Source organism: Trifolium pratense, linkage group LG3 (genome assembly GCF_020283565.1).
Source record: "Trifolium pratense cultivar HEN17-A07 linkage group LG3, ARS_RC_1.1, whole genome shotgun sequence".
NCBI lineage: Eukaryota > Viridiplantae > Streptophyta > Magnoliopsida > Fabales > Fabaceae > Trifolium > Trifolium pratense.
In genome coordinates this window covers 19500290-19523659 of record NC_060061.1, presented here as the reverse complement: position 1 = coordinate 19523659, position 23370 = coordinate 19500290, and the positions used below count along the sequence as shown (strand labels likewise).

Sequence of the window (23370 nt, the reverse complement as noted above, 5' to 3'; positions counted from 1 at the left end):
TGTTGACGCTCCAACAAAAATAATCAGTCTAGCAGAACATAACGGCACTGGAATATTTGATCACATTCCAGAAACAGCTAATAGGCTTTCTGAGGATATGGTTAAATGTATATCACCTATATACTACAAACTAGCAGAACCACCTGTAACAAATCCTGGACTTCCATCTCCCAGTAGTTCAACAAGTGTGTTTTCTATTGGAGATCAAGGCGACATGTGGAGTCTAAGGTTCAGAAACAACAACTCTTTTGATGTACAGTTGGACAATCTTTTTTTTTGGTTGAAGGATTTATGGAGTTTAGTGGCCCCTATAGCACCATAGTTGAGGTATCCTGGAATGAGAATCAGAAATTGAGTGATACAGTGCATTTGCTTCAGACTTACAGGTGAGTTTATTTAATAATACCTGATTTTTGGGTATGACTTATCGTTCACTATGGGTAGGTCGATCAAGTAGGGGGTAATCTTTTAAACTAGATCGTTGTATTTAGACACAAGTTGTACTACGTGATAACTAAGCTTGAATAATAGATAGCCACTGCAGTCAGGAACGTAGGTACAATCATCATGAGTTATATTTGGTCATGTACTTCTATGCTGTTTCAGATCACTTATTTGTCAATTAGAAGAAGTAGGTCCAGGGAATTTGAAACACGAGAAGTTAGCTTTCTAGATCAACGTACACAATGCTTCAGTGATGCATGTAATTATTATTCTCAAAGCCATTTTACCCTTTAATACATTCTATTTCTCTCACTTGATTAATGAATTGTTTTAGAATATGTTCTTTGATTTCTGATAGGATTTTTTGGCTTATGGAATTCCACAAAACAATGTGAAAAGATTCTTTCTTCTTTGGAAGGTAAAAAACAATATTAGCATTACTAGTCAATTTGAGTGATGGGTATGAAATTGTGCCTAACTGCTTCTGCTGAATTGCTCAATGTATTGCTCATTACAGGCTATATATAATGTTGGAGGTCATACGGTCAGTGCAGACACAATACAAAATACTATACTAGGTTGCCGAATGTCTCGTCCTGGACAGGTGAAACTTACAATCCCGACCCTTTACTCTATAAAAAAATAGTGTGCTATTGTGCTGTATATTGAATAATATCATTGAAAATTTGTACTGCATGACTTACCTGGGATCTTCTAAGTAACTTTTTCATAATGAATCTTTTTGAAGACAACAAATATCGTACATACTCTAAGGATAAGTTGCATGAAGTGAAGGAGGAATGGGCAGATTATATGGTCACAAATATTCTTCCCGAGGCAAATTTTTTAAGGTAGGAAACAAAAGTGGATAAGTTACATGACAGTGTGCAGCTGCTATTTTTTAAAAATTTGTATTTTGTCTGTTTGTGCACAAGCTACTGCAGTTGTTTGTGTTGAGGTGAGTGGCTTCCAGTCTTCTCTTCTTTGCTACTGTGGTTGGACCTACTAGGAGGCTCCTATTTGCTTGTGTTCTTGCATTATTGTTATGTGCTTCATGCGAGACATCGGTTGCAAAATTTTGGATCAATCTCTCATGAACAACATATATTGAGTATATTTTGGACAAAATTTTGGATCAATCTCTCATGAACGACATTCCTAATGGAGCCAAAACATTTGAACTGATGCATTTTTCTGTTGTACTATTATAATGCATTTTTCTTATAATTGTCGATTTGGTTTTTATCTTTCTAGGTGTGGCCATCGTAAGAAGCTTACATTGTTCCTCAACCTGTAAGTTTTGTTTCTTGATGCATTGTTCTTAGATATTCTTTCTCTTTCTTCTTTGGTTTATACTGCCTTGTTGTTAGTGTATTTGTCTTCATTCCCATGTTTTTACTGCATTATTTTCTTTGATTTGCATGATAGTTAACAAAAGGTTGATTAAGGGTACAAACTGTTCAATATACTGCTATTTGTATTGAAGCTGGTTTGTGCGAGTCAGGGAGCAGTGATCTCATATGCTTAATTTGTCTAGGCAGGTTATCTTCTATTTTTGGATAATGCCTAAGTGGGATTTGGTTGATAAGTACCTCATTTCATCTTAGAAATTTAGCATGAGTAGCTTAGATGTTAATTACTTAATTTAGCATGAAATTAACTTTATATATGTTCCATCATTGAGCGTTGTTGTCTTGGTTGATAAAATGTTACAGTACCTTATTTCATGGTATCTTTGCTGCTCTTGTATAATTCCTTTATATTGTTTAGGGCGCTTGGCTAGGTATTGGAGCTGTTTTGTATTGATGTATTACCAATATACTGCTATTTGTATTGAAATTGTTCAATTATGTCATTAAATAAGAGTAATCAACCATGTAGTATATTCTTAATTTTTCAGGGACTTCTTGGAAATATTAGAATGGTGCTGGCTTGGCGAGAAATCCTAAAGCGTTCAAGTCGTGTCTTGGTTGCTGCATTATTTCTTCTTCTGCATAGTATTATTAAGTGTAGGGATAGGCATAGGATTATTAAGTGTAGGGATAGGTGGGTGATTATCATTAGCAGGTATAGCACCTTTGTATTAGCCTTTGGTGTTCTTATTATTTATGTATCAGCATAACTTTGTTTTGGTGGGTGAGTCTTGTGTATTGAATATCTATATGTATGTCCAGCCCTACAATCTTTGTATACATATTTTGCTTCAATTCAATTTTGTTTTTCCAAAAAGAAAGATATATATGAGAGTTTTTATTTTTTGTTAAAAAAAGAACTTACAATAGCAATTTTACAAAAAGCGCTGTTAAAGCGTATAGAATATGATTAATGAAAATCAAGGGTATTATTTTTTAAATTCCAGAGCATGTCAAAAGCAAAAAAAAAAAAAAAAAGTAATGAGATATGATAGCGCTTTTTGCACGGGCGCTATTAAAAGTTGATCTAGATTATTTAAAAAAACGGACATATAATAGCGCTTTGGGGACACGGGCGCTATTAAATATGTACCTATGATAACGTTTATAAAGCAAAGCGCTATTAAAGCACCGTTTCAAAAGATATCCTGGGCAGTGTTAACAGCATACTATAGCGCGTTTTACTAAAAGCGCTGTTAAAAATGCACATTTGATAGCGTTTTAAAATGCTATTGTAAGCACCCAGACTTATAATAGCGGTATCAGTAATAGCGCTTTAAAACGCTATCAAAAGTCAAAACAAACGCTATTAAATGGACTTTTTTGTAGTAGTGTATATATCAAATGCAAGACTTTTGACAATATTCATATACTATATGGAAACTCTTCATTTCTATATTTCTCAAAGTACAACATTATACCCTCCACTTTTTTTCATTATTATTGTAACTCCAATGCACGTTTAATTTAGATTGCATCTTCTTATAATATATCATAAAAAAATTATTTATTTGTATAAGTTGTTTTGCATAAGCTCAAAAATAAGTATTTCAAACGAGCCCTTATTAATTTTATTTGTTTTGGCATAGATAATATTAATATACCCCTAAAAAATTATTTTGGGACCCTAATTTGTAGAGGCCTAGGGCTGTCGCCCTCTTCGCCCTCCCTCATATACGGCCTTGGTCTATAGGTGTGAATTGCCAAAAAAATTATTTAAGCCCCTTAATCTATTTTAAGGTCCTCCAAATTTTTAAAGCAGGTTAAGGGACCTTAGAAAATATTGAGGGGTTTAAAAGAGAATTTTCCATGAATTGTCATGTCAAGGCTGTAAAGGTAAATGAGTTTTTCGAAGCAGTTAATGTTGGGCTAAATGGGCCATTAAAGAACATTAATGGCCAGTCTAAACAAACTGACGAAAGGCCCAAAGAAAAAGAGGAAGCTATATATGAAACAAACAATGGTGTCGAAAGAATTTACTAGTGTGTATTGGAGTATCCCCAATTGACTCTAATGTTGTGGAGGCCATGATTGATAGGAGTGAGATATAGATGACATGCATTCAACATAGAAGAAGATCAACTAAAAAGTGTAAGCATCTAACAAGATTTAAAGGGAAAAGGCGTCGAGTAACAAGCAATGTTATTAGGCTAGCGAATATTAGATAAGTTGGAACTTTCAAAGAAGAGTCCTTAGAAAATGTTTTTTTTTTTTGCCTTAGAAAACATCTACGTGCTTTAAATTCATGTGACGTTAGACCCCTTTTTAACATAGCAACAATCACGTTCCCGTGAGATGGTCTTACCGTCGCGCTTGTCTCCTTAGAAATGACTTCATACTCAGACCTGGTAGAGGGGGCATGCATTTTTCATTGAAAGAGAAGAGGCTGTAGATTTCGCATTTCATAGTAACGAGAGAAGGGTTGTTATTGCAGTGAGAGATCTCTTCATATAATTAAATACTATAAGGGGCATTTTCGAAAAAAAAATTAGAGGGATATGAGCAATAGAGTAGAAAACCATTCATTTTTAAAATTATGGTTTATTTATATAGTTTGAGTTCCTTTATTTTATCTCATTTATAAAATTAATCTCCCTATTTTAAAATTAGTTTTTGATCATTTCATCAGATTTTTTATACTCAATAAATGGTGAAGCTAGAGTTGAAACTTAATTTTTTTATTTTATAATTCATGATTGTTGATCATTCTATATCATCAAGTCGTATGTCACATCATTTAAGTTTTGTTTTGATCGATGAAATATAATGGAATGAAGTGGATCAGGATAGAGTGGTGTAGAATGAAATAATATTTAATTTCATTGTTTGGATATTTTTATGATGTAGTAGAACAAATTTTATATTCCATCTCTTGCCTCCTAAACTGGAGGGGAACCTAGGGAGTGGTATTGGATGAATTCTAAACAATGAAATATTAATTCATTCCATCTATTTCATTCCATATCATTCAATCAATCCACACATAACATTAAAATATGTCGAATCACTATTTATAAATACAAAAGTCTAGTGAATTTCTTTTTAGTAATGTTATAATAGGGGAGAAATTTCGTGAATGAATAAAAAGTAAAAACAGATAGATTAAAACCGTAATTAAACTTATAAGTATTAATGTAAGGTAAGTAATGAAGAATTATCTTCCCCCCAAAGACACTTTCCCTCTCCCGAAAAGAATTTTTGCCCCTGCTAAAAAAGTTTGGAACTATCCTGCGAATTTATTTTGCCGTGAAAAATAATTTTTAAATTAGAAAAATTTCTTTGTTAAGAAAAAAAAATTCAAAAAATATGTTCCAGAGTAAAAACTTTTTGAGTGATTACTAAAAAGAGTCGTGGGAGGAAGGGAATATTTCTTGAGTGATGATATTTTCTCTTTAAGCTCCAGGGTTCTTTTTCACCCTCTGGATTTTACTTTTTTGCCCTTCAATAAAAACTTCGGTTTCTACGAACCGAATTTTTTTTGCCTTGAAAAAAAAAAAATTCGGTTTCTGTTAACCGAAATTTTCCTGAATTTGAACTAGAAAAAACTTCAGTTTCTGCGAACCGAAGTTTTTATCAAGGACAAAATTGGAATATTGGGGATATAAAAAATACATGGGAGGTCCGAAGAGAAAACATCTTGAGTGATTAGTGGAGGTTTGGTTATAGGCTTATAGCCCAAATTTGTATGGGCCTGATCCAATAACATGTCTCCCAGTTTCTAGAACATTCATTCAAAGTAAAGTAATCAATATGATGTTTTCTCTTTAGGCTCATTGTTCTTTTACGCCCCATGGATTTTATTTTTTTTCCCTTCAATAAAAACTTCCGTTGTTACGAACCAAATTTTTTTTACCTTGAAAAAAAAAATCGATTTCTGTTAACCGAATGTAACCGAATTTTCCCTGAATTTCAACTAGAAAAAACTCTGGGAACCGAAGTTTTTAACCGACAAAATTGAAATATCTGGCGTATAAAACATCATCAATCATTCATACATAGCTCCTTCCAGAGGGAGTGTTCAATAGTAGTACCAATTTATACACAATCAATCTTTGAAACGATGTCGTTAGTACCTATGAACGAGGATCAACGCGTCAACAATTCATTAGATACAAATCCCCTATCTCTATGGGATCCAGTCATGAATTTTCACTTCCCACTCCCTTCACCCATTTCCAGTTTGTTCCCTGAATTCAACTTCGGATCATCCCTAAACACTCGTCTTGATTGGAGAGAAACACCCAGATCCCACGTTTGGAAGATTGTGCTTCCTGGTTTCACCAACGAAGATGTGTTGGTTGAACTTCAAGAGGAAAGGATGTTGCAGGTTAGTGTTGAAAGTGGTAATTTCATGAGTAGGTTCAAGATTCCTGATGATGGTAATCTTCAAGAGCTTAAAGCTAATATGATTAATGGTGTTCTTGTTGTTACTGTTCCAAAGCTTCAACAATGTTCTGGTTCTGCTGGGAGGAATATTAGGGTTGTTGAAATTGAGGGCAGTGACTGAATAATGTGTGTCTGTTCTGTTTTTTTTTCCTTAAAGTGAAATCTAGATTAAACTAAGTTTATGTCTATTTCATATCATAATATGTATATGTATATGTATAAGTGTGTAGTGTGTTATTGTAGTGTGTGCTATGCTCTATCTATGTTAAGTGTGTCTATTTCATATCATAATAATAATAATAATATGTAATGTATATGTTTTTGTTAAACTATGTTATGTTATGTTATGGATGCATATATTGTATATCTACATTATAAATGTCTGAATATATTTGTAGCGGTTAAATAATTGGAATGAATTGGTTTTGTTTCATATTATGCTATGGTGTGTGCAATGTGCTTGCTATCGTTGAAGAACAAACACGACACTGACACAGACGTTACACAGACACTTGACATCTAGTTGATACTAATTTCAGAAAACTACACAATTCAATGTAGTTATATGTGTCGGTGTTGGACATAAATGCATGCTTGATACTGGAACACGTCTAATCTAAAAATACATCGTGCATATTGAATGTAGCACGAGGTATGAAATGGAAATAAGAAGGCTAAGACAGAAGAATCATGTGTAGTATCAACCATAAGCCTATTGAGCCCTGTTTTCAACAAGAACAACATTTCATAAAAACAAGAAACATTAATTAATTATCTTCATAACCACAAAATCAAAAGTTATTTTTTCATAAACCAATACTCATTCAATTAAATTAGCAATTTGCTTCCTTACAAGTCTTATCATAATCAAGGTACTTTAATTAGTTTTGTTGTGAAATCAGACATTCACTGATAAGATACACTTAACCAATCCATCCAATGCATCACAGGAAGAACCATTCACAGCTAGCCTAATCTCATGCTTCAATTCACTTGCTCTCTGTCTCATTTCCTCCCCTTCTTGATTCACCATAAGTCTTCTCACAACCCTTTCAATCTCATCCCTTAATATCACATTACACCATTCCAAACCCACCTTCCAAACATGACTTAACAATCTAGTATTCACCCTCTGATCTCCAAAAGAAGGTTGACAAATAATCGGTACTCCTTCACACAAACTCTCCAATGTAGAATTCCAACCACAATGACTCCAAAACCCACCAACAGCTTCATGTGCCAAGACTTCACCTTGAGGTGCCCATTTCACGACACATCCCCTCTCCGCTATACCTACTTTAACATCCTCTGACAATGATTGTAACCACGCCGAAACATCCTTAACTGTCTCCGGTCTAATAACCCAAAGGAAATTTTGTTTGCTATTCGCTAAGCCGCAAGCTACTTCAGTTAGCTCTTTCTCTTCCCAACTAGCTATACTTCCCAAACTTACATATAACACAGATTTTCTAGCTTTGTTGTTTAGCCATGAAATGCAATTATGATTTTCGCGCAGAATGCTTTTACTATTGTTGGAATCATCTGCAATCATGTGTAGAGGGCCTATGGGGAATATGTTAACTTTGTATAACTGTTGGAGTTGATTTAGTGATGAATCTTCTAAGCTATCCACAGTATTGAATATAACACCGAAAGGTGTTATTGAAAGTGTTTTAGCTGAGTTTTGTAGAAAATCATCTGGATTTGGTAAATTGAAAATTGGCAGATCTTTGAATCGCAGCAAGTCCAATTCTGGTACCAAGTCACATGACTTAGAATCTGAAATGCAACATATTGTTAATTAGTCATTCATGTAAGAATAGATATAATGGTAAAGTTTTTATGATTATGGTAATTAATTTTATTGAGTGTGGGGAGTTATAATGATGGCTGGGTGGAGATGGATGAGCTAGAAAGTGAAGTTATAAGGAAGTCAAAAGTTCGATTAACAAAAATAAAAAATAAAACTAACAATATTAATTAATAACATTAATCGTTTAAGTTCTCGTGAGTTTAGTTCAGTTGGTACCTCCGTGTTTATGCTGCTAACCACTACTGAGTAAATGGCTGTATTAGCTAAATATGTAGATATGAAAGAAGACGATGATATCCAAAGAAAATGGATTTCTCATGAACCCTATTCTAAGTCCAAGTCTTAGTTATGAGTAATACGTAGAATGTGATGATTCTTTTCCATTGTTCTGCTTGGCTATACATAGGGAATATAGTAGCGGTTTCAGGAGGAATAATCCTGTCGCCCATGTCCTTCCATCGTGGTCTACTATAATGAATGTACATTTCAAATGACCTATTTTTCGGCCTCTCACCCGCTAGAAGTCGTGGGTGTTTGTGTGATTTGGCGGGAAGGACCGATTCTCTTTAATTGGGCTGTTGGACTAGAGAGTACCAAGCTCAAATGGGCGTTGGGTGGGGCGAGCAGCCCATGGGTATCTAGCCCGATACAGACCACAACCAAATGTGATTCCGACACCCGACGAAGACTTTGTGATGCGGAAACAAAGTTGTAGTTAGTAGTTCGACATTGCATTATATATGCAGGAGTCGGAATTCGAACTCCAAACACTCCTTTTTTTTTTCTTTCTAGCCACCAAGCTATTGACGAAAGAAAACATTGATCATGTAAAAATAAAATAAAATTATTAAGTGTGAACCTAAGGAAATACCTACTACTTCATTTTGTCAAAAAAGAGTAAGGAAAAACCTACTACTTCAGTTTGCCAAAAAAGAAAAACTACTTCAAGCATGAAGTGTTTGGAGGAGGATATATCTCTATCTTTTGCTTCTTTTGAATTAATTATTATAATTATTATATATAAAAAAACTAAAGTAGTCTATTTTAGAACACATGTGCATGACTAATTATGTAAAGCCGCGTAAAAATTTGGTATTTTTTTTCTTGTTGAACTTAATTATGTATTTTTCTTTACTAAAATTAATTATGTAAGGTCTAGTCAAAGTTTTGTACCAAAAATAAAGTCTTGCCAAATTTTATGGATAAAATTTTCAAAACGATAGATACAATTTTATTTTATTTTATAACGAAAGATACAATTTTTTAAGTGGAAATTTTCATGATATATGAAGGTGTACATTATAAAAAAAAAAAAAAAATTGCTAACACACCTTCTAAAAAAAATAAGTGGATAACAGATTTGACTACCTTGACATGCTGAAGTTTTAGAAGAATTTAAGTCAAAATTTAACGAAAACTTACATAAAATTAACTCAAAATTTAATAGAAATGATAAACTTATGTAGGGGGCAGGGACATGGACGGATCTGGAGGGGCGCAAGCAGTAGCCAAGACCCCCCCCTCCCCTTATCTACATACATACATATACATAATATATCATATTATATTATATACCATTAGTATATTATAATTTATAAATATATCTATTATTTATCATTTACATTATATAAATAAGAATTTAATTGATATGTATTTACGGTATACAAATATTTATATTGTCGAACAATTATAAGTGTTGAATTATTACAAATATAGCCTTTTAATAAACAAAAAATTTGTTGTTTGGAGTGGTAAGAGTTTTGGGTCTCTTAAGTAAGTGGTCAAAAGTTTCATATATTGGCTCTTGCGTATGAACAAAATTCGATTGAGGGGAATAACTTAATTTTTGTGCCCCACATATTTTTCGGAGGCGATTAGTCATCAGTCACCATTAAACAAAAACTTCGTAAATATTACACGATAACATTAAAAAAAATTACATGGACAGGTGTAACAGAAAAATCTGCATTCATTTTTATTATTATTTTACTATTTTTCGGCCTCCAGTGTGATAAACTTCTGGATCCGTTCCTAGTAGGGGGCAATTTAAAACTTTTTAAACATAAAACATTAAATTAAAATCTAAAATAAACGTAAGAATAAAAAAATTCTTCAACAAGTAAAAAAGAATGGAGAGAGTACAACCTTGCAAGGGAAGGTAACCTTTGCTTTGTAGCTGAGCACATGCATGATAAGTGAGGAAATTAGTAGCACTAGTGGTTCTAAAGACTATGCTTGGTATCTTTAATTCCTTTGCCACAGAATCTATGAAGTGCAACAATCCATCATAAATGATGCAAGCAATTTTTTCATGCTTTTGATTTGCTAATTTTGCAATATAATGAACTAATGTCTCCTTAAGTGGAGATTCACACTTGGTATTTAGAGTTGAAGTAATATCTATAAAATTCTTGGATGTGATTTGGGTATTAGATAAACCATCAAAGTAAGGTAGAAAATTGAAATTAGGATAATTAGAAGGATTAGGGGAATTGAAATAGGTGTGTGCTATGGTGATGGAGAAACCTTTTGAATGAAGGATTGAGGCTAATTGAAGCATAGGAGTTAGGTGACCATGAAATGGTGGTGGGATTAGAACTAAATGGTGCCTAATTTGATTTTCCATCAATGTTTTGGTAGTAGGTTTGTGATACATGGGTCAATGGTTAAGGCCTTCTTAAATAAATTTTTTTGTTCATTAATAATGTATTTTTTATTTTGACTTTATTTTTTATATCCTCTCTCCATGAAAAAGTCAATTAACATTATTGTAAATTACATGTGTCGTCTCCATATTTCTTTTTTTTTTTGAACATGTGTCGTCTCCATATTTCTTTATTGTTAGGATATAATATTCATGCTCAATTTTTTTTCTTTGCTTATTCTTTATTATTTAATTGAAATAAACAATATAAATTTTTATTATAAAGTCAAGTAACATTATTTTTATTATAATTTTTTTTGTCAAGTGATCTGATGGCTAAAATTTCACCGTTAAAATGAATAAGTGAAATACAAGTTTTAATCAAATATAAATGTGTAATGTAGAAAGACATTTTTATCTATATTTATTGTTCACATTTAAATCTATTCTATTAAAAATAGACTCCTTCAATCTCACCATGAGTGAGAAATTTTACAATTATATCCTTATTGAGAAAAAAATATAAAATTTATTTTTTTTATTTACTAAATTGTCTTTATTAGGTATATATTTGCATATTTGTCTTTACCAAAATATAAATTGAAAGGTATTGACTTTTAAGTGATGACATGCAAGTCATCAATAGTACTTAGTCAAAAGTAATTAATATTACATTGACAATTGAGATGGTTATTCATTTTCGGAGTATTTTTTATAAAATAATAATAATAAAAAAGGATATAGTATTAGTAACAAAGAACTACTAATTATCTTAAAATAGATTATATCAAAAAGTGATAAGAGATATACAAAAAAGGAGCAGGATTAGACCAAGAACCTTCTTACATATGAACAAACCTAAAATTAGGCTTATCTAATCTATTGTCAACATAAAAAGAAATCATTTGAGGGGGGAGTTCATTCCAAATTGTAAAACTATAAATACTTAAACCAATGTCAGAGCGCCTATCTGCACATTGATTTTCCTTCCTATATACATGAGACACCACAAAATTTATATTTATAGTGATGTATGGTAATATCAGGAGGCAGTGGAAGATGTATGGTAATATTGAAGCTCTTTAGAATCATAAAGTCTCTAATGGAAGAAGATGAGACACATATAGTATTATTACCCGTTAGACAAAATCCAAGTAATTGCAGACTTCCAATTAGGAGTTTTGTTATTGCCTTATTTCTTGCAGACCAAATAGCGTTCAAGAGGTAAATTAATGCAGCTTTAATTGAAAGTTTACACTAAGGACCATGAATTGTCACATAAATGCCATATATCCTCAATAGACTGACACTGCAATGGTGTGTACAGGACAAAAGCAAACCAACACCAAATGAAATGAGCAGATGCACATTCAAAATATAAGTGGAAAGTGGATTCAACATATCTATGACTCACATCGAAGGAGTATTACATCCTCTTAGGATACATGTTAATATGACTGTAATTTAATAACTATTATGCTTAGTTATAATGAGGTTCCATAAACAATAAGTCATAATTTGATCAGTGCCACCGACCCACCCACTTGAGAAGACAACAAAATAAGCACGTGCTGGGACCTGGGACTTGGGACTCATGGAGGGATCAACTCCAAAACAAGGGATGCACATCTCACATGAAAAAGAAGCTAAAGAAATTTGTATATTCTTATAAACAATGTTTACACATGATTCCTTTCTTTTTTTTAGTCGAAACCCATGACTTCATAAAGGTAGTCCAAGACCAAAAGTCAACACGTACCATGCATCTCAAGTGGATAAGGTTCTTTAAGATTCACGATAGGTTAGAAGTACAGATCATTAGATTTTAAACACAATCTACTACGTAATACTCCCTCCCTATAAGAATTAGTTTACCACTGCACGTACACCGATATATAACTTTGATTACGAATATATTTATTTGTCTATTAGTAAAAATTATAGAATTTTGATATTTTGAAAATACTTGTCGATACAAATCAAACAAGATCTTATAGGATAATATTTACATTTATATACTTTTAGAAAAATACGGTCAAAACAATACATATGAATAGTACATTTAGTCAAATGAAGTCTTATAAAATGGAACAGAAAGTTAGTTGAGACATTGACTTGTGAGGAAGGAACTCCGAGTAGATGATTATGATAATGAGATTCGCTCTCTATACTTGTTTATTATATGTGCATAAACTTTATCAGCTCTTATAAGGTGGAATGGAGAGGTGATATTCATGGTGTCAAAATTTGTAGGAATGCTCCTATTATTTTCCACTTTGGTAGATAATTGTTTCTTATTCTTTAGAGCTAGTGATATAGAATATGAGATTATGAAAAACATATTAGCCACTTATGAAGTAGTTTTTAGGCAGAGTATCAATTTTCAAAAAGTATTATTGGGGTTCAAACTGTTCTTGACATCGATAAGTATTTGGGACTACCTTCTTCTATGATAGGAATAAGTAAAAAATCTAAAGAAATGTTGAAGACAAACTCTCTAACACACTATATTGAACACTCAGTTGGTTATTGGGTCATGTCACCATCATTTTAAAATAATGGAACCGGTAATCGTTTTCTCTACGGAGAAAAAAAGCATAGCTTCCTTAATTTAATTTTTAAAAAGAATGTATTCAATTAATTGTCATTCTCAACAGACCAAATAGCATTCAAGAGGTAAATTAATGCAGCTATTGTCACATAAATGTCACATATCCTCAAAAGATTCAAACTGCAATGGTGTGTTCAGGACAAAAGCAAACCAACACCAAATGGAATGAGCAAATGTGCATTCAGAGAATAAGTGGAAAGTGAATTCAACATATCTATGACAAACAGAGCACATTGAAGGAGTATTACATCCCCTTAGGATACATGCAGGGGCGATTTTGCCGCCCGGCGAGCCTGGGCACGTGCCCGGGCTCAACATATATATATATATATTTGTGCATTTTCGGTTAAAATTGTGCCCAAACTTAATATTATCACTACAAGAAATATTCCATATACCAACGGACACCTTTAGCCACAGTAGTTCTAGCCGTAGGTGTAGGTGTCTCTTATCCGTGGGTATAGGTCTGGAATTTTTTTTTCACATTTCCCGCTGTGAATTTGGTGAATATTGAACGCGCGGGGTTATTGCCCTCCTTAATTTTTTGCTTATTTTGATTTTGATTTCCGAAAATAATAAGAAAAAAACTCAAAAGATCACAAACCCTAACATCATCACATTCTCTTTCCCATCGCTTAATCCTTCGGTCTCCCACTGAGTCGTAACCGCTGCTCTCTCCCACTGTGAGTCGACCTTCTTCGCGAGGTAAGTTCTCATGTTAACTGCGCTTTCTCCATTGTTGCAGAAAACCCTCTCGATTGTCATTGTCATTCTCTATTGTTGCCAGAACCCTCTCGATTCCTCTCCATTGTTGCAGAAAAGAAAGGTTTGTATTCTAATTTTAAATATGTGGTTAGCCTTAATTTCAATTGTGTTTTCCTCAAATCTCATATAAAATCCCCAATTGATTTTGTCGCTCCTTACATCTATCATTAGCTTTAATATGAATTGTGTGTTCTCCCTCAAATCCCATATAAAAACCCTAATTGATTTTGTTGTTCCTTAAATTTGTGGTTAGCTCTAGTTTCAATTGTTCCCCAATTTTGCTTTGATTTGTGTGGTTGGAAGTCAATCTTTCATTCACTTTTTACTATTTCACATCCTTTCTCTAATTGCTAGTTCAATTCATAGTTGATATAAGTTGTGTAGTTGATAACATGCTCCGTAACAATTGAATAAGGCCATATCATCATTGTGGAACTAAAATTATAAAATCTATTAATTGTGGTGGTGCTAACTGCTAAGTCCATTTGTATAGCTGCTATAGGTGATGCTATTTTGAATTGTTATTATAGATGGGGTTATTAAATTTTAGATATCAAGGAATGACATTATCAGTGTTAAAAAAAAAAGGATGGCATTATCATGCGTTGGAATGGTTTTTCTTTGCTACTGCTATAGGTGTTCTTGTTTTGAGTTGTGTTATAGGTGGTGTTATTTAATTTTAGATAGATATCGAGGATTGAAATTTTTTAGTGTTGGATTGATTCTGTTCTGCTATCAGTTTTGGTTGGGTTGCCCTGCTAAACCATAAGTTTTGGTTGAGGATGGGGATGAAGAAGAGAAGGATATGTTTTAATTGTCAATGAGTTTATACTTTTTCTATGCAATTAGACTTGACTTTTTGTTTAGTTAATGAATTTGATTTGATACTCATTATTTTTTTTTCTATATATATTTTCATTCTTTTTGTATTTTATGGTCATCATATTGTTGCTAACTGTTGATATTTTAAGTTTACATAATTTAAAAATTATATTTCTATCATTTGTTATTCTATGTCAAAAGCTAGTTCAAGTTTCTTTTAATCACCCACTTGCTAAATTGAAAGTATTACAGCAATGGGAAGGACGACGAGAAAATTAAATATTGGGCGTCGCATATTAAAAGAATCCAACCAAGGAAGTAATGCTACTCAAACAACCTCTACTCATGCCGAAGGAAGTAATGTTGAAGAAACTCATACAACTTCAACTGATGCCCAAGGAAGTAGTGTTGGAGAAACTCTTAGAACCTCAATTCATGCCCAAGGAAGTGGTGTTGAAGAAACTCGCTCCAATCCTAGTCATATGGAAGATGAGACACACGAGTCTGAAGATTCCCACTCCATTCCTTCTGATATAGAAGCGGAAGAAGCTCATATTGAAAAAGGTGTAAATTATAAATAATTTCATTTTTTACAATTTATTTTATGTAAACATAATTTTTTATGTTTTTATGTCTTATGTTTTACTTGTAGAAGTTGAACCTAAAAAAAAAAGAGGCCCAACAAGAATGTTAGATGTATGGGATATGGATGATGATGATGTCATAATTGTTAATTTGGATAAATATGGTCGACCCATTGGTAAGGAAGGGGGAATTCTTAATCGTTTCATAGGAAGTATGGTTCGAAGGAAACAATTTGCTCCCATCAAATACACATCTTGGAAAGAGATGCCCTTAAAGCAAAAATCTGCTATGTTGAAAAAAATTGAGGTATTATAATTTTATATTTAAATCATGATGTATCAAAATTATTATCACTTATTTTATGTTATATTTGTTTAACATTTCTCTCTTTGTTTAGTCCAAATTTGAGTTCATTCCTCCTATAAATGACACAACAAGGGAAATGTTGAAATCTGAGTTGAACGACAAGTGGAAACAATGGAAGACCGATTTAAAAGGAAAGGCATATGATCCAAGTAAAACAGAAGAAGAAGTTGCATCTGTTGTACCAGATAGTAGGGTTGATCCCGATCAATGGAGAGAATTGGTTCATCATTGGTTTTCTGAAAAAGCCCAAGTAAGTTAAATTGAAATAGATTCTTTCATAACATGAACTATATTTTAACCATGGTTTCTTCTCTTGACTAATATTGTGTTGTATAAATTGTAGAAAATAAGTAAAATTAATAGACAAAATCGTGCTAAGTTTGAAGATGTTCATCATCTGGGTACAAAAAGTCTCCCAATATTTATTGATGAAAAGGTTTGTATATTTTTGAACTTTTTATTGAGTACATTGTACTTATAATACAAATTACCTATAATCTTGTTTGTTTGGTTTTAGAAAAAAAAAGGCAATGGAGTATCACCCAAACGTAAAGAGATTTACATTGATACTCGTACCCGTAAAGATGGTTCAATTGTTAGTGAAAAAGCTTCAAGAGTGATTGTAAGATTTTCTTTCATTCGCACCTAGTTGATTATCATGCCTCATAAGGTTTTCTGGTTTATGCCTTTTGGCTTTGTTGGTGTGCCTTATATTTTTCTGGTTTTGGCCTTCTCATTTGTTGCCTTCTGTTTGGGCCTTCATCATATTGTAGTTATTGAATTTCCAGGATTTAGAATGCTCCCTACTCCTTGAACAGGTGAAAATAAGTGGGTTTGAGCAGTTCGGTTCACACAGTTTTGGTTGGGTTATTTGGGTTTGGTTCAGGTTTGTGGACTGTATGAAATTACAATTCAGTTAGTGAACCAACATTAAAGCTTTGGTTTTCAGTTTTTGTGAAATGCCATGATTCAACCTGTGCAATGCCTTGACTTGACTCAATTGTAATTAGTACTAATTAGTGTCAATATTTAGTATTGTTTTGCTATTGATTCCATGATTTATCATATGTTTTAGGAAGAACTAAAGAAACATGATAATGAGGTTGAAACATCTCAATCGGTCCAAGAGATACAAAGTCACATGCCTTGGATGGATGATATATATTCCAAAGTACAAGGACCTGAAAAAAGAGGACCAGTGCGTTGTATGGGCAAGATTCCCAAACCCAAAAAATTGAAAGCTTCTTTGTCCGAAAATCAAGAGTTACGCGATAAAGTTAAGCAAATGCAAGAACAACAAAACAATACAAATGCGGTGTTGGTAAATGTGTTGTCATTGATTCAAAATCGATTTTCTGGAGAAGATGTGAATGACATTTTACGAGCTGCAAGACAGGTATATTTTATTTTACACTTTGAGCTCATATTTTGAATATTATGAAAACGTCAATTAAATTGATTTCCTAAATTTGTTTTCTTTTATTTTCTATAGGTTACTGATTCTTCTAGTTCCCCTAACCAAACGGATTCTCCGAATCCATACACTAACGAAGATTAAAGAGAGAAAACGTATATTGTGTTCTGGGTTCTTTGCTGTCCTGTTTGGCTGGTTTTGGGGGCTGCTACTATCTAGTTGGATTCCGTTGCAAGTCCGTTTCAGATTATTGTTTGGTAGGGATGACATACACATGTATTTTGGTGGTTGGTAGTTTTTCGATTTGTAGTTTTAGGGTGAATTACAAGCAAACAGTGGCTGTCATGTTGCTTTCAAGTTGTACTAATTTTATTTAACTTTAAAAAATTTGGTGCAATTTCAATTTTGGAGATTTTTCTAGTTAACATTGTTTTGGTGTTTTAATATACTTTGTTAGTTTAAGATGTTTGCAAGACTTATTAGTTTTTTAATATAGTCTGCAAATTTTTGTTATTACTAAAAAAAAGTACCTATTATTAAAAAAAAAATGTTCCAAAAAAAAAATTCTGCCAAACATATACCCACGGACAAATGCGTTGGTATTGTGATTTTCTTATTATCGATTGCCGTGGGTATAGGTATGAGATTTTGACCAACAGCCTTAAATACCCGTAGCTATAGGCTATTGCAACCGCGTATTGCCGTGGGTATAGCGAAGCAAAGTACACGGAAAAAAACTGCCGTTGGTGTAGGTTTTTTGGCCTATACCAACGGTTTTGGGACCATTACCTACGGGATTTTGCCGTGGCTATAAGTCAAATTTCTTGTAGTGTATTCTTGGAGTTGCCACCGGATCCATGTTAATATGACGGTAATTTAATAACTCTTATGCTTGGTTATAACGAGGTTCCATAAATAATAGGTCATCATTTGAGAGATTCAAACTTCTAAGAGACTAATTGACCTACATCTCAAAATTTTAAAAATATTCTCATCTATTTCAAAATGAATCTCATACATTTTAAAATGAATATTATAAATAAAAAATAATAATAGTCCGTTTATATTTTAATTATAAACTAGTTTAAAGACCCGTGCCGCACGGGTCCATTGAATTTTATTTGATATTTAATGTAGAAAATTTATTTAAAATTAAATATTTATTTTTTTATATAATATTGTTAAAATATAAGTGAAATGATTGTGTTAATTATTTCTTGTAAACTTATTTATTTAATTTTATTTGTTTCAACGACAAATAAAATAATGGTCCCGTGTATATTTTTTAATTAAAAATTATAAATTTTATTAGGAATATTTAGGGTAATTTAATAAGTTTGAAACTAAATAACTTTATTATAGAAATAATAACTTTATTATATTATTATTAACAGTTAGTATTAAACTTTGTAGTAATATTGTTTATTAAAAAATTGTTTATGTTTCTTTTCTTTTGTTAATGAAAAAATTGTTTATATTTCTTTTTTTCATAGAGTATTGTTCTTTTTATTATTTCTATATTCCTATTTTTAATCGATTTTAATATATTAGTAATAGATAAAAAAGAATAACGGTCCGTTTGTATTTGACTTATTTTTGAGTTTATGAAAATAACTTATGCAAATAAATAAACTTTTATATTAATTCATAAGTTTTCACTTTTCACTAAAAAAAATTGTATTTTTAAAAGTTATTTTCTCATAAACTACCTTGAAAAACTTATAATAATACATAAAATCTTATTTATTTACATAAGTTGTTTCGCATAAGCTCAAAAATATATCAATTCCAATAGACCTTAATTAATTCCTATCGTAGGGGATAATAGTCAAAATAGAAAACAACTAAAGGAACCGACAATTCTTTGGCAAATTTTATGTCGTGGTTGAACTATGAATTAACAAAACTCCCAATTAGATATCAATCATTAGTTGGTTCATTGGCGATTGACGCTGAACTTGGTAGGGAGGACCAATGTTCGATCACCCGCAACTGTGATCAGAAATAAGCTAAAATCACTTAATATCAAAACTGATCTCCAAACTTTTTTAGTACTAATTGGTAACATTTGGAGTTTTGTTATTATTTCGACGGAGTGTTTTGGCTGTTGCCCCATTCACAAAAATAAAAAGAAGTGTAATTGATAACTATTTTTATAATATGAGGTTTGAACCTCATACATACTATTTAAATTTCTCACCATTAATTATAAAAAAAAAATAAAAAAAAAACTTTGTCACCAATAAACTAAATTAAATTTAGTGGTTAATGTGTACTATATTTGCCTTATTTGGTTTATAAGAAAAAAAATGTGTACTATATTTGAGTTGTAAACTCCACCTAAGAAATGAATAGTTTGCGAGGATTTGAGTTTAAGTTATCAACGAAATAATTTTTGGTTTCTAGTCACTCGTACTTGCCATTTTTAAATTCATTTAGCCATTTTTAAACAAAAACTGTAACAAACTACCTTATTGTTAGTTACTAGTCCCTAAATACTAACTATAGACCATTTTATTATAGAAAAACAAAAACTATAACATGATTTGAATTACTACTTGTGTAGCTGTTTCACTTGCATACGGCATAACTTATCCCTATAGTTTGGTTTGTGACCACAACCACGTGCCTCACAAGTCACAATCACTCAATAAATTCAATCACCATTTGTGTTATATGATACAGACTTCGAATTATATATGAACCTCACTAGTTCTCGTGGGAAGAATTCGGCCACAAGATAAATAAAATTTGTCAAGAATTATTCCTATAAAAAAATCATCCATTTATTTATTTTAAAAGATGTTTTTAACCATTAGACTTCTTTATAGATGTCAATCGGGTGGAGATTGAGCGGAAAATATTTTCCTACTCTTTGCTCTACCATATAAAATATTCTTCATCACCGTTCTCATTCCCCGCTTTGAAAAATATTCTTCTTTTATCATCATCCCCACATATCCCCACAGTTCTCACGGAGATTCATCGACCTTAAAAAATATTAAAATTCTATTATTTTCAAACAGATTAGTTGTAAATAAAATATTAAAGTTTAATTATAAAAAAAATAAAAATATTAAATATTATTGTGAGTTTTGTGACACTAATAAACATCATATATAAACAAATGTATACACACATTGTATGAAAATATAATTAAAAATAATTTATAAAGTAATTAAATATATATTTATAAATGTTATTTTAATAAAGATTTTGGTGACGGGAGATAAAATCTCGTTCCCATCTCCAAACCTCTCTCGGGGGACTTTCTCCCCCATCATCATCCCCATAGAATTTTTTTTTCCATCTTCGAATATATCTCCAAACGGGACAATCATGGAGAGATCACCATTTACGGATGAAATTGACATCTTAGACTCTTTTTTAAAAAAAATAGGTTTAAATGCAGTTTTGATCCCCCTATTTTGAATTTTTTGAAGTTTTGGTCCCCCTATTTCAAAAACCAACTTTTCAGTCCCTCTATTTTAGATTTTTTGTACTTTTGGTCCCCCACTTCAGTTTGAGTCAATTTTGATGATATGACATATGACACATGGACATTACAATTACACGTGACATTATTAAATAAATAAATTAAAAGAGATTAATCCCAAAAATTCATAATTTTCCTAAAATTCTTCACCATCATAGTTGTGTTCATCCTCTCATCTCCAAATCCAAATTTATTCGTCTATCAACAAAAAAAAATCAAATTTATTCATCTTCATCACCAACCTCACCAAAACCTTTCTCCGTTTCTTCCACTTAATGTGAACAATAAATTTTTCAATGTTTTTCAATCAGGAAATCGTTCATTGTTAATTGTTAACCAATATCAATAAAATTACCTATTTACCGTCCAAGTTTATTTGTTCTATAACTTTCCTCATAACATAAAACTTCAGACCTAAAGGAAAACCAACTCAACAAAGCATTCCCTAATTTTGAAGATAGGATGAGGAAGAAATCTAGATTTGAGATGAGATGATGATCGTAGATGAAGAAATCTGGGAAAATTAGGGATTTTTGGGATTAATCTCTTTTAATTTATTTATTTATTTATTTAATATTTTATTAATCAAAATAAATTTTAATAAAATGATTTATTGAAATAAAATAAACAATAATGTCACGTGTAATTGTAGTTTCCATGTGTCATATGTCACATCATGAAAATTGACTCAAAATAAAGTGAGGGACCAAAAGTACAAAAAATCTAAAATAGGGGACTAAAAAGTTGGTTTTTGAAATACGGGGAACAAAACTTCAAAAAATTCAAAATAAGGGATCATAACTGCATTTAAGCCAAAATAAAATAAAAATCAATCTCCATTTAATTCCACGTATCAGTACTTTACTACGTATCTGTGCAGTACAATACGAGTGATATACGATTGAATTTTCCTATTTCACCAAAAATCTGTACTACCACTTCACGGATATAACAGAAGAATCCCTAAATAATCAATACTCAATTTATTACATTCACCCAACCAATAACCAAAAAACCATAGCAGCTTCAGATCTCATGGATGATGGTCACATGCACCACGGCGGCATGGATGGTATGAACATGTCATCACCGCCATCATCATCAACCAATGGTACTACCATGATGATGGGTCATAGTATGATACACATGACATTCTTTTGGGGTAAAGATGCTTTGATTCTCTTCAATAATTGGCCTAATGGTGATACTGGTATGTATGTATTGGCTTTGATTATTGTTTTCATCATGTCTCTACTCATCGAGTTACTCTCAAGGACCCGGTTCATTAAACCCGGTTCAAACACAGTTGCTTCCGGTTTGGTTCAGACACTTTTGCATGTTGTTAGAGTTGGGTTAGCTTATTTGGTTATGTTGGCACTTATGTCTTTTAATGGTGGTGTTTTCTTGGTTGCTGTTCTTGGTCATGCTCTTGGATTTTTCTTATGTAGCAGTGCTTTCAGAAAACCACATCATGATGAACCTTATGATCTTCCTCCCATATCTTGTTAATTAATTACTGTAATTGTTTTATCTTGTTTTGTCTGTTACTTAATTTTGATTAATGATATCATAAACTGTTTAGTGCTGATTTGCAATTTATGTTTTTTTTTTTGTGACAAATTAAATGGTTTAAATTATAGATTGATATATATGTACTGTAGTTTATAGAGCTTCATAATTAGTTTCAATTTTGAGTAATCTAAACCTGTTTATAGAGGTTCATACATATAAGTAGTTCCAATTTTGAGATAATTTGGAATATTCCACACTAGATGTGGGGTACAGAGACCCGGTGAGGAGGTATGGAGAAAAACTTACGATTGGGGGTCCATTAGTGCTACCTTTGGGTGGCTCAAGTCATGCCAGATTTTTTTTTCCTACCCCAACATTTATCTTTATACCCCAACATTTAAAATTGAAAGGACGAAAACGTCCTCGTATAGAAGGTAAAACTAAAAAAAAAAAACTACCCATTTTAGAAAAAGTGTGCCGGTGTGAGAAAAGGAAAAAAAGAATGTAAGTGTCAAAATGCATACCAGCACACTTTCATATCAGTGTTCCGGTTTAAAGTTGTTACCGGAAAACTCATACAAAAGTGTGCCGGTAACAATTTCAAACCGGAACACTCATATGAAAGTGTGCCGGTACGTTTTTTAGTTTTTAAATTAATTTGCGTACCGGAACACTCCAAACCAACCGTTCAGGTATGCAACTTTTCTGGGTTGTTTATATTTACCGGACAACTTTAGCTAAATGTTCCGGTTTGTTGGTTTCCTTGAGTGTTTCTTCAACAACACCTCTGTTTCACAATATGTGCAACCATTTTAATTTTCACCTCTCCCTCAACACCACTTATTCTCTCTTCCCCCAATCCCACCACCTTCACTCATAACAACAAGACCGTCTTCTCCCACCACTCCACCACCACCATCTTCCTCCAAGCATTGCCGTCCGGTGACGAAAGCATTCGCGACGAAGCTCGCCACATAACTATCTCCCAACATCTCTTGTTTGCGAAATACATTCCTTAGCCTTCGAATCTGATTTCCGTCATTCAAACATTAAAGCCAATCATCATGAAGAAAACATCAACAAAACAAAAACTTTTCAAA

General features: G+C 32.2%; 4 protein-coding genes and 1 long non-coding RNA gene across 15 annotated transcripts; 4 read left to right on the top strand and 1 right to left on the bottom strand.

Moving 5' to 3' along the window:
- The first annotated feature begins 336 nt into the window (after positions 1-336).
- Positions 337-2692, top strand: LOC123918627. Of its 3 annotated transcripts, XR_006812862.1 has the most exons (7): positions 360-386; positions 607-703; positions 803-862; positions 962-1048; positions 1193-1295; positions 1699-1737; positions 2345-2692. It is a non-coding gene; the product is annotated as an uncharacterized LOC123918627 (long non-coding RNA). The 3 variants fall into 3 exon arrangements; XR_006812860.1 differs by lacking the exon at positions 607-703 and having other exon boundaries at positions 337-386; XR_006812861.1 differs by lacking the exon at positions 360-386 and having other exon boundaries at positions 415-703.
- Positions 2693-5808: 3116 nt separating this feature from the next.
- Positions 5809-6680, top strand: LOC123918625 (18.5 kDa class I heat shock protein-like). Its single transcript, XM_045970707.1, has one exon. It carries the CDS (start codon positions 5917-5919, stop codon positions 6361-6363), a length of 447 nt encoding a protein of 148 aa, XP_045826663.1. The 5' UTR covers positions 5809-5916; the 3' UTR covers positions 6364-6680.
- A 287-nt stretch (positions 6681-6967) lies between these two features.
- Positions 6968-10713, bottom strand: LOC123918624 (UDP-glucose iridoid glucosyltransferase-like). Its single transcript, XM_045970706.1, has 2 exons — positions 10201-10713; positions 6968-8021 (listed from the first exon to the last, which is right to left on the bottom strand). The coding sequence occupies exons 1-2, from the start codon at positions 10709-10711 to the stop codon at positions 7141-7143; spliced, it is 1392 nt and encodes a 463-aa protein (XP_045826662.1). The 5' UTR covers positions 10712-10713; the 3' UTR covers positions 6968-7140.
- A 3006-nt stretch (positions 10714-13719) lies between these two features.
- On the top strand, positions 13720-17687 carry LOC123918622. Of its 8 annotated transcripts, none has more exons than XM_045970701.1 (9): positions 13722-14015; positions 14128-14136; positions 15150-15461; positions 15550-15788; positions 15880-16098; positions 16192-16284; positions 16366-16470; positions 16924-17244; positions 17341-17687. In XM_045970701.1, the coding sequence occupies exons 3-9, from the start codon at positions 15152-15154 to the stop codon at positions 17404-17406; spliced, it is 1353 nt and encodes a 450-aa protein (XP_045826657.1). In that variant the 5' UTR covers positions 13722-14015; positions 14128-14136; positions 15150-15151; the 3' UTR covers positions 17407-17687. The 8 variants fall into 8 exon arrangements, with proteins under 8 accessions (XP_045826661.1, XP_045826660.1, XP_045826657.1 ...); XM_045970700.1 differs by having other exon boundaries at positions 14098-14136; positions 15142-15461; XM_045970699.1 differs by having other exon boundaries at positions 13723-14015; positions 14098-14136.
- A 3953-nt stretch (positions 17688-21640) lies between these two features.
- Positions 21641-22397, top strand: LOC123918621 (copper transporter 6-like). 2 transcript variants are annotated; one of them, XM_045970696.1, is made up of 2 exons: positions 21641-21792; positions 21823-22397. In XM_045970696.1, exon 2 carries the CDS (start codon positions 21824-21826, stop codon positions 22265-22267), a length of 444 nt encoding a protein of 147 aa, XP_045826652.1. In that variant the 5' UTR covers positions 21641-21792; position 21823; the 3' UTR covers positions 22268-22397. The 2 variants fall into 2 exon arrangements, with proteins under 2 accessions (XP_045826652.1, XP_045826651.1); XM_045970695.1 differs by having other exon boundaries at positions 21642-22397.
- The last annotated feature ends 973 nt before the right edge of the window (positions 22398-23370 follow it).

Coding starts and splice junctions, on each gene's coding strand:
- LOC123918621 (XM_045970695.1), top strand. CDS start 21,794: ATGGATGATGGTCACATGCACCACGGCGGCATGGATGGTATGAACATG.
- LOC123918625 (XM_045970707.1), top strand. CDS start 5,917: ATGTCGTTAGTACCTATGAACGAGGATCAACGCGTCAACAATTCATTA.
- LOC123918622 (XM_045970703.1), top strand. CDS start 15,152: ATGGGAAGGACGACGAGAAAATTAAATATTGGGCGTCGCATATTAAAA. Junction 15,462..15,549: donor AGAAGCTCATATTGAAAAAG/GTGTAAATTATA, acceptor TTTTACTTGTAG/AAGTTGAACCTAAAAAAAAA. Junction 16,471..16,923: donor AAAAAGCTTCAAGAGTGATT/GTAAGATTTTCT, acceptor CATATGTTTTAG/GAAGAACTAAAGAAACATGA.
- LOC123918624 (XM_045970706.1), bottom strand. CDS start 10,711: ATGTATCACAAACCTACTACCAAAACATTGATGGAAAATCAAATTAGG. Junction 8,022..10,200: donor AGGTTACCTTCCCTTGCAAG/GTTGTACTCTCT, acceptor GTTGCATTTCAG/ATTCTAAGTCATGTGACTTG.